At 50.8% G+C, this 15899-nt stretch overlaps 1 protein-coding gene across 2 annotated transcripts in view; it reads left to right on the top strand.

Moving 5' to 3' along the window:
• Positions 1-15552, top strand: part of LOC142560751 (pancreatic triacylglycerol lipase-like) — a 122836-nt gene extending 107284 nt beyond the window's left edge. The window contains exons 6-10 of one of the 2 annotated variants that reach the window (XM_075673071.1): positions 7942-8019; positions 10143-10403; positions 11398-11530; positions 12617-12847; positions 15164-15552. In XM_075673071.1, the coding sequence (XP_075529186.1) occupies positions 7942-8019; positions 10143-10403; positions 11398-11530; positions 12617-12847; positions 15164-15266 (806 nt within the window). In that variant the 3' untranslated portion in view covers positions 15267-15552. Of the gene's footprint in view, positions 1-7941; positions 8056-10142; positions 10404-11397; positions 11531-12616; positions 12848-15163 lie in introns of both variants that reach the window. The other variant, XM_075673070.1, reaches the window with a different exon arrangement.
• The last annotated feature ends 347 nt before the right edge of the window (positions 15553-15899 follow it).

Below are 15899 nucleotides of genomic sequence, written 5' to 3'. Positions count from 1 at the left end.
CCATTCGGCAAACGCTCGACGCCTGTTGCGAAACCAGCTCGGTTTCCACTTCTCGTCTTGTTTCATTTTTGTTGCGTCCGTTCCGCGCTCGACTTGCTTTCTGCGCGAAATCAGTTAGAGCCCTTCGTGAACGTGCGGTGACGTTTCTCCTCTGCGCGCACCGTTCGAAACGCACGCATAGAGAAAACGCACGCTTGAAGACGCTTCATGACGTCACAATGATGCGGTGGCACCGCGGTGCTGTCGCGATCGATGCGCGAATGAGTTTGCAGCGATAATATACCAGTGCTGTATAGCGACAGTGTCAGCTTTCCCGCGCTTCGTTGCAAGGCGAAACTTTAAATATTATCGGGGTTTAACGTGCCAGAACCACGATCCCATTATGTAGCACGCCGTAGTGAGGGACTCCGGAAATTCTGACCACCTGGAGTTCTTTAACGTGCGCCTAAACCTGGATGTTTTCGCAGTTCGCAAAGCGAAATTATCACCTCGTCGCGGCTTTTCTGCCCGAGATTATCCATGGTGGATTTATGTGTCTGCACTTTTATAGCGACGTCCGTCAAGGGAGTGGGGTGTACTGTTTCAACTCGCATGCCCCTTGTCGCTATTTGGTACCGTCATCATGCTGCACAGTCACGATCAGCAGCGTGTCACCCACCGTGGCGTCATCGTCAGCGCGTTCTCATTGTCGCCGTTCGTATAAGTCGGTCCTGCCGTTTTCGCTACCGCGCCCTCTGGTGTTGTTTTGGTTGCATTTAAAGGCACGCTATAGAAGAGCATTAAATCAATTTATACTGATGACCTATTGTCGCTGAACTTTCTTTTCAATAATTTCGCGATGAAGGATTGTTTAATATAGAACAAAAAAAAAATGAATGTCAAAGTGCCTTCTATTTTCAACGTCGTGCCAAAACGCCACCGCATGTAGGTCACTCTCATGAGGTTTCATAGCATATTGTGTTTGGGCCATTGTGATTCAGTGAGAGCTCGTGACGCTTGCTAAGTTCGATCTTCGGCTCCCTTAGGATACAATGCAATCCACGTTTGCCATTAGGAATCAACTTGGCCCCAGCGTGACGCCGTTCGAGATTCGTGACGTCATGGCGTGCCGGTGCGGAAGCTCCAAAGCCGCAAAGCCACCCGTTTTTCGTTTGTGCCTCTCCTCTGGCTTGCCAGGCCTCTTATAGCGATAAAACGTTTTATTGCGGTAGCAGTTATACGGACATTCCATGCCGCGATGTTCCGTATAAAGTCCAAGCGCGATAGCAGAGTGACTGCGCCCCACATGCTGCGTGTGGGAGTGAAAGCGTGCGGGGGTGAGCCGAGGACGCTCGGTCACGTGCGCGCTCAAGGGAAGAAGCGCGCCGTCTTCCGTCGCGAGCAGGCACCGGGGGTGTTTCTAATCCGACGGCGGCTGCGTATGGCGCGCAGCACGGGCCCTACCTTGAAAGCGATCTGCGATGGGAACAGAGTCCAGGCAGTCTAAATGCGCCGTTGGCTGATAGCTTCGTGTGCGTTGTGTTATCGCCGCTGAATTGTTGGCACGGAATTGGGCCACGGCGGCCGACATTTCGACGGGGGGCGAAATGCGAAAACACCCGCGTGCTTTAGGCGCACGTTAAAGAATCCCAGATGGTCGAAATCTCCGGAGTCCTCCACTACGGCGTGCCTCATAATCAGAAAGTGGTTTTGGCCACGTAAAACTCCATAATCAAAAAAAAAAAAAATTGGTGACGTGAGAGGCAGCACGAAGGTCAATTCGCTCGCTGCTGCTGCCGCGCTTCCGTACGCCAGCGTTTCGACAGCGAGTGTCCGCGGTCGCCGAGCAAGATGCGTTCATGATTGCCCGTGTGCGCGTGACACCATGCTTTTTAACTTAGTAAGCGAATGTTTACAAGTTTATAGGGCCAACAAAACTGATATCCTTATACGTCGTATACATCCGTCTCATAATTTGCTGTCGCTATCGATGCTTCGCCTTTCGGACGAAACTGCTATTTTTTTTCTTTTTCTATTTGCAGAAGTACAATTTACTAAAACAATTCGAACTATATTTCTATTTAGTATGCCTTTAAGGTTTTCCGCGCTCGTTTTCTCGCTTTGTTCTCTTACGTACGCGCACGCATTAGTCGGAGTCCTCGGTGATAAGATCGGGCTCCATGAAACGAATGTTTTCTTACGCAGCCCAATAGAAGGCGTACTAAAAAAAGAACAGACTGTCTCGAAAAGAAGAAAAAGAAACGTAACCGAACAGGAGACCTATATTTCCCTTAGATACAATCTTTAACGGAGTCAATACACTTCTCTAACCTTTTCTCCCACTGTTCGAAGCAATTCTGGAGCTCCTCAAGCTTAATGCTGTTGAGTATATATATATATATATATATATATATATATATATATATATATATATATATATATATATTGCAACGGGGGGTGTTCGCCTAGCAGCACTAGCTCTAGGTTGCAGCGGTAGGCTTAAAACAGGTCGGTGCTATCTCGAAACGGGGAAGCAAGCACACCTCGTCGTCTTCTTCTCATCCACTAGCACCATGCCCGCTGCCCAGTGCCTTCAGTACAATCACTCCGCACCGAAAGAGTAGCCATCCTGGCGACCTAAGGGCAGGAAAACACAGAAGGGTCATGGCACTGCTTGAGCCGGGAGACGTGCACAATTTCCTGGCCGCGACGACGCTGGTCGGAAGGCGCTTCCGTTGGCTCGATGAGGTAGTTGACCGCGGATGTTTTCTTCAGTACCCGATAAGGACCGTGGTACTTGGAGAGGAGCTTAGAGGAAAGGCCTGGAGGAGTAGAGGGCACCCACAACCAGACCAGCGAGCCAGGAGCAAAGCACGTAGCCGCAGCAGATGAATCATGGCGATGCTTTTGGCGCCACTGGTCCTGGGATGTCAACGAACGAGCTAGCTGGCGACATTCTTCGGCGTAAGCAGCCGCTCTAGAAACAGTCGTGCACTCCGAAGCATCTGGTCGGTAAGGCAGAATCTTGTCCATAGTGCATGAAGGTTCGTGTCCGTAAAGGAGAAAGAAAGGGGAGAACCCAGTGGTGCTTTGCGTGGCGGTATTGTAAGCGTAGGTGACGAAAGGCAGAATGCGATCCCAATTCGAGTGGTCAGATGAAGCATACATGGCCAACATGTCACCAAGGGTGCGGTTGAAACGCTCTGTCATCCCATTAGTTTGAGGATGATATGCCGTGGTGGTGCGGTGAATGATGCGACACTCCTTTAGCAATGCTGCAATGACGTCGGAGAGAAAAACGCGACCGCGGTCGCTCAGTAATTCTCTAGGTGCTCCATGGCGTAAAATCAGGTTTCGAAGGATAAAACTGGCGACGTCTTTTGCTGTGGTAGATGCTAGGGCTGAAGTTTCGGCGTACCGCGTGAGGTGGTCGATAGCGACAATAACCCAGCGGTTGCCACTCGGAGTGTTGGGAAGCGGACCGTATAGGTCAATGCCGACGCGGTCGAACACGCGCGCGGGGCATGGTAAAGGTTGCAAGGGACCGGTGGCATGTTGAGGTGGCGTCTTGCGTCGTTGGCATATGAGGCAGGACCGGACGTACTGGCGAACGAAGCAGTACATACCGCGCCAGGAGTACCGAAGCTGGATGCGAGAGTATGTCTTTAAGACACCAGCGTGGCCGCATTGGGGATCGCCGTGGAACGTGGCGCAGATTTCAGGGCGCAGGTGTCGGGGTATAACAAGCAACCACTTGCGACCGCTCGAATTGTAGTTGCGGCGGTACAGCAGGTTATCCCGAATGATGAAGTGCGCGGCTTGACGACGGAGCGTCCGAGAAATTGGCGCTGGCGACTGGCTAGACAGGAAGTCAATAAGCGAAGAGATCCATGGGTCCTTGCGCTGCTCTGATGGCATGTCGGTAATGTTGAGGGCGAAGGCTCCATGTGTGGAAATAGACGAGTGGACAGGACCGGAGCGCAGGGGTGGCCGGGATAGAGCGTCTGCGTCTGAATGTTTTCGGCCGGAGCGATAAACAACGCGGATGTCGTCCTCTTGCAGGCGCAATGCCCAACGGGCGAGCCGACCAGTTGGATCTTTTAATGAAGCTAACCAGCATAGGGCATGATGGTCGGTCACGATGTCAAATGGACGCCCGTACACATAAGGACGAAATTTTCCGATTGCCCAAATGATGGCCAGACATTCCTTTTCAGTAACCGAGTAGTTCGCCTCGGCTTTGGTAAGGGTGCGGCTGGCATACGCGACGACGTACTCTTCGAAGCCATCCTTGCGTTGTGCAAGAACAGCGCCGAGCCCGACACCGCTAGCGTCCGTATGGATCTCAGTTGGTGCAGATGGATCGAAGTGTCGCAGTACTGGAGGAGAGGTCAGAACGCGTCGCAGTTCTTGGAATGCGTCGTCACATGCCGGGGACCAGGCTGATAGGTCAGAACTGCCGGTGAGAAGCTGCGTCAAGGGGGCGATGATAGAGGCAAAATTACGGATGAAGCGCCGGAAATATGAGCACAAGCCGATGAAACTGCGAAGCTCTTTCATGGTGGTTGGTTTGGGGAGCTCGGTTACGGCGCTAAGTTTCGTGGGGTCCGGGAGGATACCGTCTTTGGAAAATACATGACCGAGAATAGTAAGTGTGCGAGCGCCGAAGTGGCATTTCTTCAGATTGAGTTGCAGTCCTGCAGTGGAGAGGCACGCAAGGAGTTGCTCGAGGCGGCTGAGGTGCGTCGCAAAGTCGGTGGAAAAAACCACAATGTCATCCAAATAACAGAGGCACGTTTTCCACTTCAGCCCTCGAAGAATGATATCCATCAATCGCTCGAAAGTAGCAGGCGCGTTGCAGAGGCCGCACGGCATGACGGTGAATTCATATAGCCCATCAGGAGTTACAAAGGCTGTCTTTTGGCGATCGGCCTCTGCCATTGGCACTTGCCAATACCCGGAGCGTAGATCCAGCGAGGAAAAGAATTCCGCTCCCTGCAGACTGTCCAAGGCAGCGTCGATGCGTGGCAGAGGATAGACATATTTGCGCGTTATTCGGTTAAGACGGCGATAGTCGAGGCAGAACCGAATGGAGCCGTCTTTTTTTTTAACAAGGACAACCGGAGATGCCCAGAGACTGTTAGAGGGCTGGATGATGCCACGCTCCAGCATGTCGTCAACGTGCTGGTCGATGACACGGCGTTCAGCGGCCGACACACGATACGGACGCTGGCGCAATGGTGTTTGTTGGCCGGTGTCGATACGGTGAACGACTGCGGACGCCCGGCCCAAGGATGGTTGGCCAATGTCAAATGAGGCACGAAAACGCTGGAGGAGCTTGATGATTTCGGTGTGCTGCGCAGGTGTGAGTTCTGCGTCGACGGCACGAGCGAAGACGTCTACAGGGGCATCGGTCGCGGCGGGAGGAGTTACGGCACAAATCGGAAGTGATGCCGTATCACCAAACATGGTGGCCGGAAGAATGCTATCGAAAGCTTCAGCGGTACCCAGGCACTCGTCACGGAGTAGGGATGATGGGCAGGCGGACGGATTGCACACGTAAAGGGCAGCAGAACCTTCGCAAAAAGTGACGACAGCAAACGGAAGAAGAAAGTTCCGGCGGCGCGCACAAGTGGTCGACGGCGTAAAAAGGACAGATGAGTTCGCAGCAGAGCTACATAACACAGGAACCAGAGCGGCGGAGAAAGGTGCAATATCGATGTCAGAGGCGGCAACAACTTTAGGAGAATAATGGTCGTCACGGTCAAAACACGGCACTGATAACGTAAGTTCGCAACGAGCGCAGTCGATAAGAGCTTGATTTACAGATGGGAAATTCCAACCAAGAATAACGTCGTGCGAGGAACGAGGCAGGACGACAAATTCGATAACATGCATAACGCTTTGAATGACAACCCGGGCTGTGCACGACGCTGAAGGCTGAACGCGATGCGAGGTTGCCGTACGCAGAGAAAGAGAGGTAAGGGGAATGGTCACTTTGTTCAAATTGCGGCAGAGCTTCTCACTAATAATAGAAACGGCGGCTCCGGTGTCGATGAGTGCGTGCACGGTGACGCCGTCTACGGACAGTTCAATTGCGTTCGCCGGCGCAGAATGAGGCCTTGAAATGTTCGACGGAAACGCAGTTCTTGCCTCAGGAACTGCGACTGCTAGTTTTCCTCTCGGGCTGGGCTCGGTCGGCGAACCATCGGGGAAATGGATCGGCGACGTGGGGAAGGCGACCGGCGTGAATCGACCAGGTGGTAAAATCGGCTTCGTGATTGCGGAACCATAGGTTGGCCACGTCAGTCAAGTAAAATATGACATTTGTGAGCTTGGCGCGGTCGTCCCACTTATTATAGGCGCTTACACGGTCATATTCGGCGAGCCAGTCTTCCACGTCGTGGTCGTCTGTGCCGCTAAATATAGCCGGATCGCGCTGGCGGATAACACCAGAGCAGACGATGGCCGGGGGCACGGGAGCAGCAGCCTGGGACGGTCCCGGTTCATCCATTGTAACAGCTGGTAGTAGCGTCCGACTGCGGAGTTCCAGGATGTTGAAGAGAAACCCAGCAGCTCCACCAAATGCAACGGGGGGTGTTCGCCTAGCAGCACTAGCTCTAGGTTGCAGCGGTAGGCTTAAAACGGGTCGGTGCTATCTCGAAACGGGGAAGCAAGCACACCTTGTCGTCTTCTTCTCATCCACTAGCACCATGCCCGCTGCCCAGTGCCTTCAGTACAATATATATATATATATATATATATATATATATATATATATATATATATATATATATATATATATATATATATATATATATATATATATATTGCAACTGACGGTGGTCTACTCCGGATCACTGTAGGTTGCACTTCGCTCCTCGAAGAGCATGGTTTAAATGATGGATCCGGGACTTCAAAGAGGTGTGACCCAATGCTCGCGCACTTTTACTCGCATTTACCCCTAAATCACTACAAAACGTTTTCTCTTTTTTTTTTGTCCTTCATGGACACGGATGGAACAGGGACAGTGTAAACGCGTTAAGCCTTATGTCACAATCAAAATCCACATAAAAAAGCTCCAACTCATTCCAGGAACTTCTGAAGTCTTGTCACTTGCGTACCTACGACTCTCGTTGGTTTTATTTTTTCTTTATTTTGTTCATTCATTTTTTTTTTGTCGAACCCTTTCGACAATCACCCAGGTATACGACTGGTTGAAGGTCGGCCGAAATGAGAATGCGAGTTTAATGCTCATTCCTCCTCTCCCAAGCTACACAAACCACTCGAGAACTTGCGTACACGACGAGTGCGTCCTCGATAAAAAGTATTAATTCTGAAGCATTGTACGCCACGTTGAGCGAAGCCGCTTGATGGGTAGCCATAGCAACGAAGTTGCAGCCAGGATACTATAGAGATAGTGGCGGCTATGTAGTCTAAACTTGGGTGCAGTGATTACAGCAAGATGTGCAGTGTCGTGGTATCATTCGGCATTGTGGGCATGGCAGAGAGATTGCCACTTGCATTTGCTGATGTTCCCATAAGGTGTCGTGAATCACGTGTGGTACAGTAATCATGATAATAACGGTCACAACATACAAAACACAATATCAACAGTTACTATGCCCGTCATAAGAAAATATTGCTAATCGCGCTAACGTCGCCAAACTTCTCCGAAGCTTCAATCAATCAATCAATCAATCAATCAATCAATCAATCAATCAATCAATCAATCAATCAATCAATCAATCAATCAATCAATCAACTTTATTTCCTTTGGATAGGAGGAGAACGGGACTAAAAGCTTGAGCAGCTTGACGAGGTCCCGACCCCGTTACAGTTGGCAGGATAAAAGCAGGATATGAATGCGCCGTCAATTTTTGATCCATCGCCCACAATGCGAATAACCTATCCCCTCGTAAGCACGAATTCAAACGCTGCTGCTGCTTTCTTTATTCGCAGACCGGCCGACGGTTCAGGATTACGGTCACGTGGACTTCTACCCTAACGGCGGCCTGCCCCTGGAGTGCCAAGAACCAGGTCAGGAGTTCCTCAGGCACGACGGTTGGGTCTACGGTAGGCTGCCACATGCTGCTGCTTCTGGCTATGCGCTCTGTACTCACTCTCGCACTCACGCTCAGAATGCACGCTCCTCACGTCTGTGCAAGCTAGTCACGGAGGGAACGACGGTTCACCGATTCACACTGTGCCGGTCATATGTGCAGACGTTGACTTTGGTTGCCCGCGGAAGCCACGGTTCTCTTGTTTGTATTCTTTTTTTTTAAAGAGCGGTTTGCCGGCAATCAAAGTTGATAACTCGTGCTTGATAGAACGCACGGACGGGGTGCACTCTGAGCTAAATGTGACGCAAAGTGTGATGTTTGATACATCAAGGAGGGAGGTGAATGAATCTTTTTAAAATTCCGTGACCTCCGTAGCCCCACGGGAATATGAAACCACGCGGGAAAACGGAGTGCTCTTTCACCTCATGGATTGTGACCCACTTTAAATGTTTCTGTCACATCATCCAGAATTTTCTTCTTCCCCGAATTACTGTTTCTTTTTACACTGTCAAAAAAGACGGACTGTGGTTATTTGGAGTGGCCGCGAGTTAGTCATGCAGAGTCAACAGTGGAAGGGCGGTGATGTCAGGAATGCGGGGCGCTTGGAATTTCTTTCATGTACAGCGACCCCTACAAACATAAGGGTCTCACCCATGATGCAGAAGCACCCTTTCTAGCGTTAGAGTCCATATCTTTCTCCGAAATCTTAAAGGAGAATGCCCTGCGCCTTTAACAGAAGCAGTTCTAAGTAACTGTTTGTGAGATTGGGGCTCACTGTAAATGTTTGTCATAAGCAAGACCACCCCCCTTCCGGCAGGCGTCCGTAGGTCAAGTTGCGTGGCGTCCAGAAAAAGTGACAAGATCTGAAAATTTTACTTTGCGTAGTATGAAACCAGGTTCAGGGCATGTCTCACATTCCAGCGTAGACCTATCACGTTGTTGCGTTTTTGTCGCGTAACTCTCAGCACATGGCTGGAGCTATCATTCAACCCTCTATATGAGAGCCCGGTTGTAACACCATGCAATATAACCAGTTTACACGCAATGGTTTCGTTCGCCCATGGTGCAAGTTTTCCTGACGACGGTTTCTACCACGTGAATCCACGGATGGACGCGTCTACCGTGAGAGGTTCATCCATTCTTGCTCATTTGGTGCCTAACACTGCCACACGCGCACAGCGAATCCATACATTCTGCAGCACCCCTTGTATTTCTCTCTCACCTTCCCTACTCTTCCCACGTCTCCCTTTTTCCCTACTCCTAATCCTTCGTTGCACGCCGCATGCATCGCACTGCCCTGAATCACTATGTACGCTCTCCCTCACGCCCTCTGCCATGTTTTATTTCCTGCATGCGTGGATCGCCGCTCATGCAATTTTCGTGCCACCTGCCACGTGTCTTCAAACCACATCACCGCCTTCCCGCTTCGTCTACCCCATTTTTCGTGTATCCTTGAGCCCCGCCTTCCCTCCCCACACCGCCCCTCTTCCCAAATTACCTTCAAAATCTGACCCCTTCGCAAACCGCGTTTCTGTTGTTTGCTTGCTTGTTTGCCGCCTCTTCTGTTGAATGCGTCCCCTCTGTCGATTTCGCCTCGCTTCCAACCTCCACTCCCCTCTTTTTCTTACAATGTGCCCCGACTCTCGGAGCACTCATTTCCCACTTGCGAACCTTCTTACCCTGACCACCATGATAATTATTTTCGACTCACTATGCGTGCCCATTGCCGTCCACCGCTGATTGGCTTTCCAATCAATGGTTTGACCGCTTCACAACAAACCTGCTTGTCCCCTGACTGTCCTCCCTATTTTCATGTCCCAACCTGTCCGCATCTCCCATCGCTCCCATTTCCCGTCCCCGTGTCCTCTCTTCCTGCTTCCCTCGCTTCCTTCTTTCCCTACTTCACGTTCGGCCACTGCGCGCCATGCCACGCCCACAAAACCCCACACCCTCCCACGCACTGACGTTGCCTACCCGTGTGTCCTACCGTGTGTTCCGGCTACCCCCCATTGCACTGCCCCCCCTTCTTTTCCCTTGAAACCAACCCGCTTTCCCTGCCCTCCCCAAACACCATCCTTGCCCACTTCCTGAAACCGGCAGGCGTGAGGCGCTACGTGACCTGCAACGACCAGCGCTCGCAGCAGTACTTCACCGAGTCGGTGAACAGCGACTGTCCCTTCTACGGTTTCGCCTGCGACAGCTACGAGAACTTCACGGTGGGCGCCTGCGGGTCCGGCTGCGGCGCCGACGGCATGCAGTGCGCGCCCATGGGCTACCGGGCCGTCGACTGGCGACGCTTCGCCGACGAGAGCCGCAGCGTGCGCATGTTCCTCACGACGTCCTCCACCACGCCCTACTGCCGTGAGTACTTTCCTTGGGCGTCCCGCTCTTTGGCAGTGGCAGGCTTACACATTGGGGACGGATATAAACGGCACTGAGAATGCGCGATACGAGAAGGGACGACCCTCCTGTGTCGATGTCTCCTCGCTATCTCTATAACGACGCAGCGTCGCCAAGTAGTCCGACCAGATAAAAGGTGCAGACTTCTCGCGTCAAGGCAGCGCCAAGTGCGTGTGTCTGATTCTTCTTGTGTCGTGTCCTCCCGTACTGCATAATCCCGATCTTTCGCAGTCCGGTAGCTTTGTGCAAAAGCCGCGTGGCTGTACTCTCTGCAACTCATGACAATCCTGTCAGTAGGTGCCTACGTGAAACAGGCGTAGTAGGTGAAACAAGGCGACGCTCGGCCTTTTTCTTTTTTGTGCGAGGATGTATATGGCCATTGTTCTAACGATACGCTCGAGCGTTGTCCGCAAAAGTAGGCCGATAAGTTAACGTTGTCGCCATCTGTCCACATGCGCGGAGCTTCGGGAGTCATTCCAAAACCCCAGATGCGCAAGTCATCGATTGCGGGCACGATTCGACCTTTCTGGCTACACTAGGAGACTCGAGGACTCGATATCCAGCGAAGAAAGACGCGCGCATAAAATCGTCTGCAAAATTCAGGCAACTAAGTTTATAAATAGACGAAAAATAAATATGTACACCACGTGCAGGTATTTTTTTATACGTTGGAATATGTGTATATTTGTTAATATTAATATCCCATAATTGGTAACGGGTTGATGTGGCAGCGTTCGACGAACTTATCGTCAGTAATTTAAGCTTCAGAGGTTCCAGGAGTCTAGAATAGCTACTTTTCTCGAGCTGATGAGCTAATTCTCAAACTGATGAGCAGCGTCCGACATAAGAGTAACAGAAGACGAGAGAGAAATAAAAAGAGAAATAATCGAGTGCAACTAGTGAATGGACTTACACAAAACACCGCGCTCCTCCTCACTCCCTTTCTCTACTGCAGGCAACCAGTACCACGTGCAGATCGGCGTGTCCAGCACCGAGGAGACTCGCAAGCAGCACGGTAACCGGGGCAACCTGTACGTTCACCTGCAGGGATCCAGACCTGAGGCTTCCCTCGCCAACGTCGTCATCAGGTGCGAACTGCTTCCCCGCAACACACGCCGCCAAAAATCGCCGAACTCAGGGACGAGCTTACGTGCAGCGTGTCATAGCCGCCATCATTTCATGTCGACTGCAGGAGGACAGCGTCTTCCAGCGATGTCCAATTGCACTTCACTCGCTCCCGCAGACTCTATACTGTGCCTGCGAATTTCCTAATCCCGTCACACAATCTCGTTCCTCTGCCGTCCTCTACAGCGCTTCTCTTCCCTTGAAACCTCGTTATTTTATTCTGATACATCACCGGCTATCCCACGTAGGCATTATACCACCCATCCAACTCCAATCGTTTCTTTTTCACATGCAGCGTGAATATCGGCTATACCCGTTCAGTAATAAATACCGCCGTCTCTTGTCCCTCAATGGCACACCCATACATTTTCCGTCCCGCGGTTCATTGCGCTGTACTCACCGTCTCCTAAACTTTCTTTGCTATTCTACGAGTTCCAACTCCATATAGCGTCGTCATGCACACGTACCCATTTTTTTTCTAGCCCACTAACGTCCACTAAGGTGGCGGTTTGTGTGAGTTATCACTAACAGAAACACGCACGCGCACACACATACACGCACGCGTGTGCACGCCACAGCACCACAACTGCAAACATGATGCCATAAGTCATGATGATTACGATGATAATGAACTTAATGGGCGCGGACTAATCCCTACTCAAGGGGATTAGTCCGCGCCCTTAGCACCTGTTCTTGGTTTCACTACGTCCTCTTCTTGCATTACTCTTTTTTTTTTCGTGATACATCTATCATACCAGCCTGTTGCATTTCCCAGTCCTACCTGTAGCAGATAGTATGTACACACAAAAATCACACGTACAGTTAAGAACAAAAGGAATTCTGGCCACTCATATAGCGGCAGTAACTGCTTCCCCCAAGTTTTAATCAATTTCCGAGAGTTTTCTTTCCGCGGCCAGGGAGTGCGTTCACACCTTGCTTGATCGCAAGCCACTGAGAGTCGTGAACGAGTCACAGCTATAGGCGTGTCACGGTTGAATCGTTATCCCGCATAAGGAGGAACCACTTTCGGGGCGTTTTTTTTTTTGCAGGAAGTACGACGACTTCAGCTCGGGAAAGAAGTCCGAGTTCCTGGTGACCGCCGGAGACCTGGGCCGCATCATCCGGCTGGACCTGGAGTGGAGGCCGGACCAGGTGTTCTACCCCGACCAGAACCAGGTCTACAATCAGCAGCAGCAACCCGGCGCCGCCACCCCGGGCTACGAGTCGCCCCGGCTCTGGGTCGACTACGTCCAAGTTCGCAACCTCGCCACCGGAGAGAAGTAAGCCTGGGACCGGTTAAAGGGACGCGGGACTTATTGCAATCGGCGAAAGAAAAATTAACTTTTCATCGGTCGATAGATATATATCCTTTCGATGAAGTGAAATTTTCAAATTACGTGCATTTGAGCGACAAAAGGTTGGGAAGAACAAAGAAGGAAAATTTCTCCGCTGAAGTTTTTAACAATTAATCGTAAGTGTTTGTCTTGAATTGCGAACAACTCAAGCTCTTCCACCATTGTGACCCGCCGCGGTTGATTAATGGCTATGGTGTTGGGTTGCTAAGCACGAGGTCGCTGGATCGAATCCCGGTCGCGGCAGCCGCATATCAAAGGGGGTTAAATGCGAAAACACCCGTGTACTTAAATTTAGGTGCACGTTAATGAATCCCAGGTGGTCCAAATTTCCGGTGTCCCCCACTACGACGTGCCTCATAATCAGAAAGTAGTTTTGGTACGTAAAACCTCATATTTCTTTTTTCCACCATTGCGGTTCTTCAGACTTCTTCATGCACTCTCGTAATGGTGGCAAAAGACATGGCCACGCAATACTCGAAGGTCATTTCTTTTGTTTTTTTTTTGTGCCAGTCATGGTAGGTGATGTGCTATTAGGCGGCATACTTCAGAGAGAGTAGAGATCCGAAACGTCAGCGTGATACGAGACACGGATATTTCTGAAACACTCTGTTTATATTCGGCATAAATCGACAAATTACGTAATAATAGCATTGCTGACACACGCCTTCGCATTGTTGTAGTTCTTCCGCACTTCGGATGTTTTTTTTTTTTTCTGCAAAGCATTACGATACTTACAGGAACCATTGAAACCAGAAATATTCAAACACATTCAAGTTTTGTTTCTCGTGAGAAGTCCATCGCGCTGTCTATGGAGAGCGTAGCATGTCAACTCTACTGGCGTGAATTTTCGTGACAGGCCAAAAATAAAGGTCGTGACCAAGTTTTCAAACGTAATTGCTTTGCTAAGATCGTTGTTAGAAGTGGAGAACAGCGAATAATCAAAGTGTCAAGGCATTCTACTCTTCTTGCCTGCACGCCATGCCCGATTGCTTACAAACATGCAACCAATTTACAAACCAAAATGATAATGGTTACCGACTGTTGGACGGTGGTCTTTATATATGGTCCGTTCCATTCAGCACGCAGCGTTAAAACCTTATGTTGTTCCTGCTTGCCGACGCTGTCAACACTTGGAAATATTCAGATTTGTTACAAGAGGGCTCGAGCGTTGTCAGGGGAGTGCGACACTCTTTGTCGCCATCGGACAGTCGAGCCAGTAAAAAAAAACGGTCTCGCCATCCCGTCGCGTTAGCGTAGCGACTGTGAGTTGCTCTGCTAAGGACGAGGTCGAGGGTTCGATCCCGGTTCGATCCGATATATATATATATATATATATGTGTGTAGAGAGAGAGAGAGAGGTAGTGTACTTAAATACTGACTGTTAAAGAATCCCAAGTGATCAAAATTAATCTGCACCCCTTTACTACGGCACACAGGTCGACAACATAAGTTGATACTCACTCGCCAATATTTTCGTAGGCTATGTATACTCACTGTCCATTTGCAAATCGTGGGTGCTCACGTTTCCCACTCGCGCCCCTTTCCACTTCCACTCGCCGGCTATTACACGCGCGCGCGCGCGCACACACACATTCGCCCCATACTGTAGACGTATAATTATGCTATACATATATACGTATACTTTATAGACGTATACTTATACGTCTGCTCAAACTCACCGTAACGCACTTTCGCTCACAGTCACGTTGAAGCTGCACTCACTCCCGTTCGCACTAGCGCCCATGCATATCCCCTTTGTCACTCACTAATGCTCCATGTCACACCCGTGAAATGAGTGAGAGCTGAGCTTGAGTCGGTCGTATTCGCGAGCGAGTGTGCCGGCCTGTGCCACGACGTTCCTCAGAAATTTCAAAAATTCTACGCTAGGGTTTTACGTGCCATAACTACGATCTTATTATGAGGCACACCGTAGTTGGGGGACTCGCAATAACTTTGACCACCTGGAGTTCTTTAACGTGCCCCCAACGCACGGTACACGGGCTTTTTTTACGGCCTTTTTTTTTTCGTTGAGCCTCCGAACGAAATGCGGACTCGATCCCGCGACCTCGTGCTTAGCAGCGCAGAGCATGCACTAAGGAACCACGGCGGGGTGTCCCTCAGAAACGGCTGTGCCAGTTCCCGAATGCTAAACCACGCACTTTCATTTCATAAGTTTGAGACGGTCTCGCCTAATTCACGTGTCGTTGCGCGCGTCCCCCCCCCCCCCCCCACCATTCGCAGGTTCGTGTTCTGCGGCGAAGGCACCTTCCTGCAGCCCAGTGTCGCCAAGACCCTGTTCACCGGAGGCAGCTGCGAGTTCGAGGTCGGCTCCTCGAACCCTTGAGCCAAGGCGCGCCGGCGCGTCTCCTCGCCTTCCAACATCCGCAGCGGAGGACGAGGAGGAGGAGAGACCGTCAACCAAGAGTAGTCGTCGGCCGTGCCATACACGAACGACCTCGCCAACCTTCGGGACGAGGCCCCCGGCTGTTGGGGGAGGAGGGTTGTAAAGATGATACACGCAGGGGGAGAACACAACAATGGGCTCCGCAGAAAACTGGGGCCCCCCCTCACTTAATTGTTACGCCGTATAATGTTGAAATGTCGCCAATTAAAACAACGATTGTTACGAAGTCCCTCCTCTTGTGTGGTCTTGACACCGTTTCCTTCGGGAGACTCGAGAGCCCGCCACCGTCGTCTGAGGCTAAATTTTCCTACTAGAGGGACCGACAAGCGCGCAGAGAGTGTCGTTAGATTTTGATGGAAATGAAAATAGCACGATTTATTGTGACAGAATCTAGCCTGATATACGGAGTTTGAGCAGGAATTATAATATTGTCTGGCACAGATGGTCGCGAAAAAGGGTATGTCGCACCTCTTTGCGGCGAAACCTTGGTACACTATATAGACCCGTTTCACGGAGCTGTTAGCGCTAAAGAAACAAGGTGGCGCTTCCGGCGGGGAACCGCCGAAAGCGCCA

The sequence above is a fragment of the Dermacentor variabilis genome, chromosome 10 (assembly GCF_050947875.1).
Source record: "Dermacentor variabilis isolate Ectoservices chromosome 10, ASM5094787v1, whole genome shotgun sequence".
NCBI classification, from domain to species: Eukaryota; Metazoa; Arthropoda; class Arachnida; order Ixodida; family Ixodidae; genus Dermacentor; species Dermacentor variabilis.
This window is presented reverse-complemented; position numbering and strand designations above follow the sequence as displayed.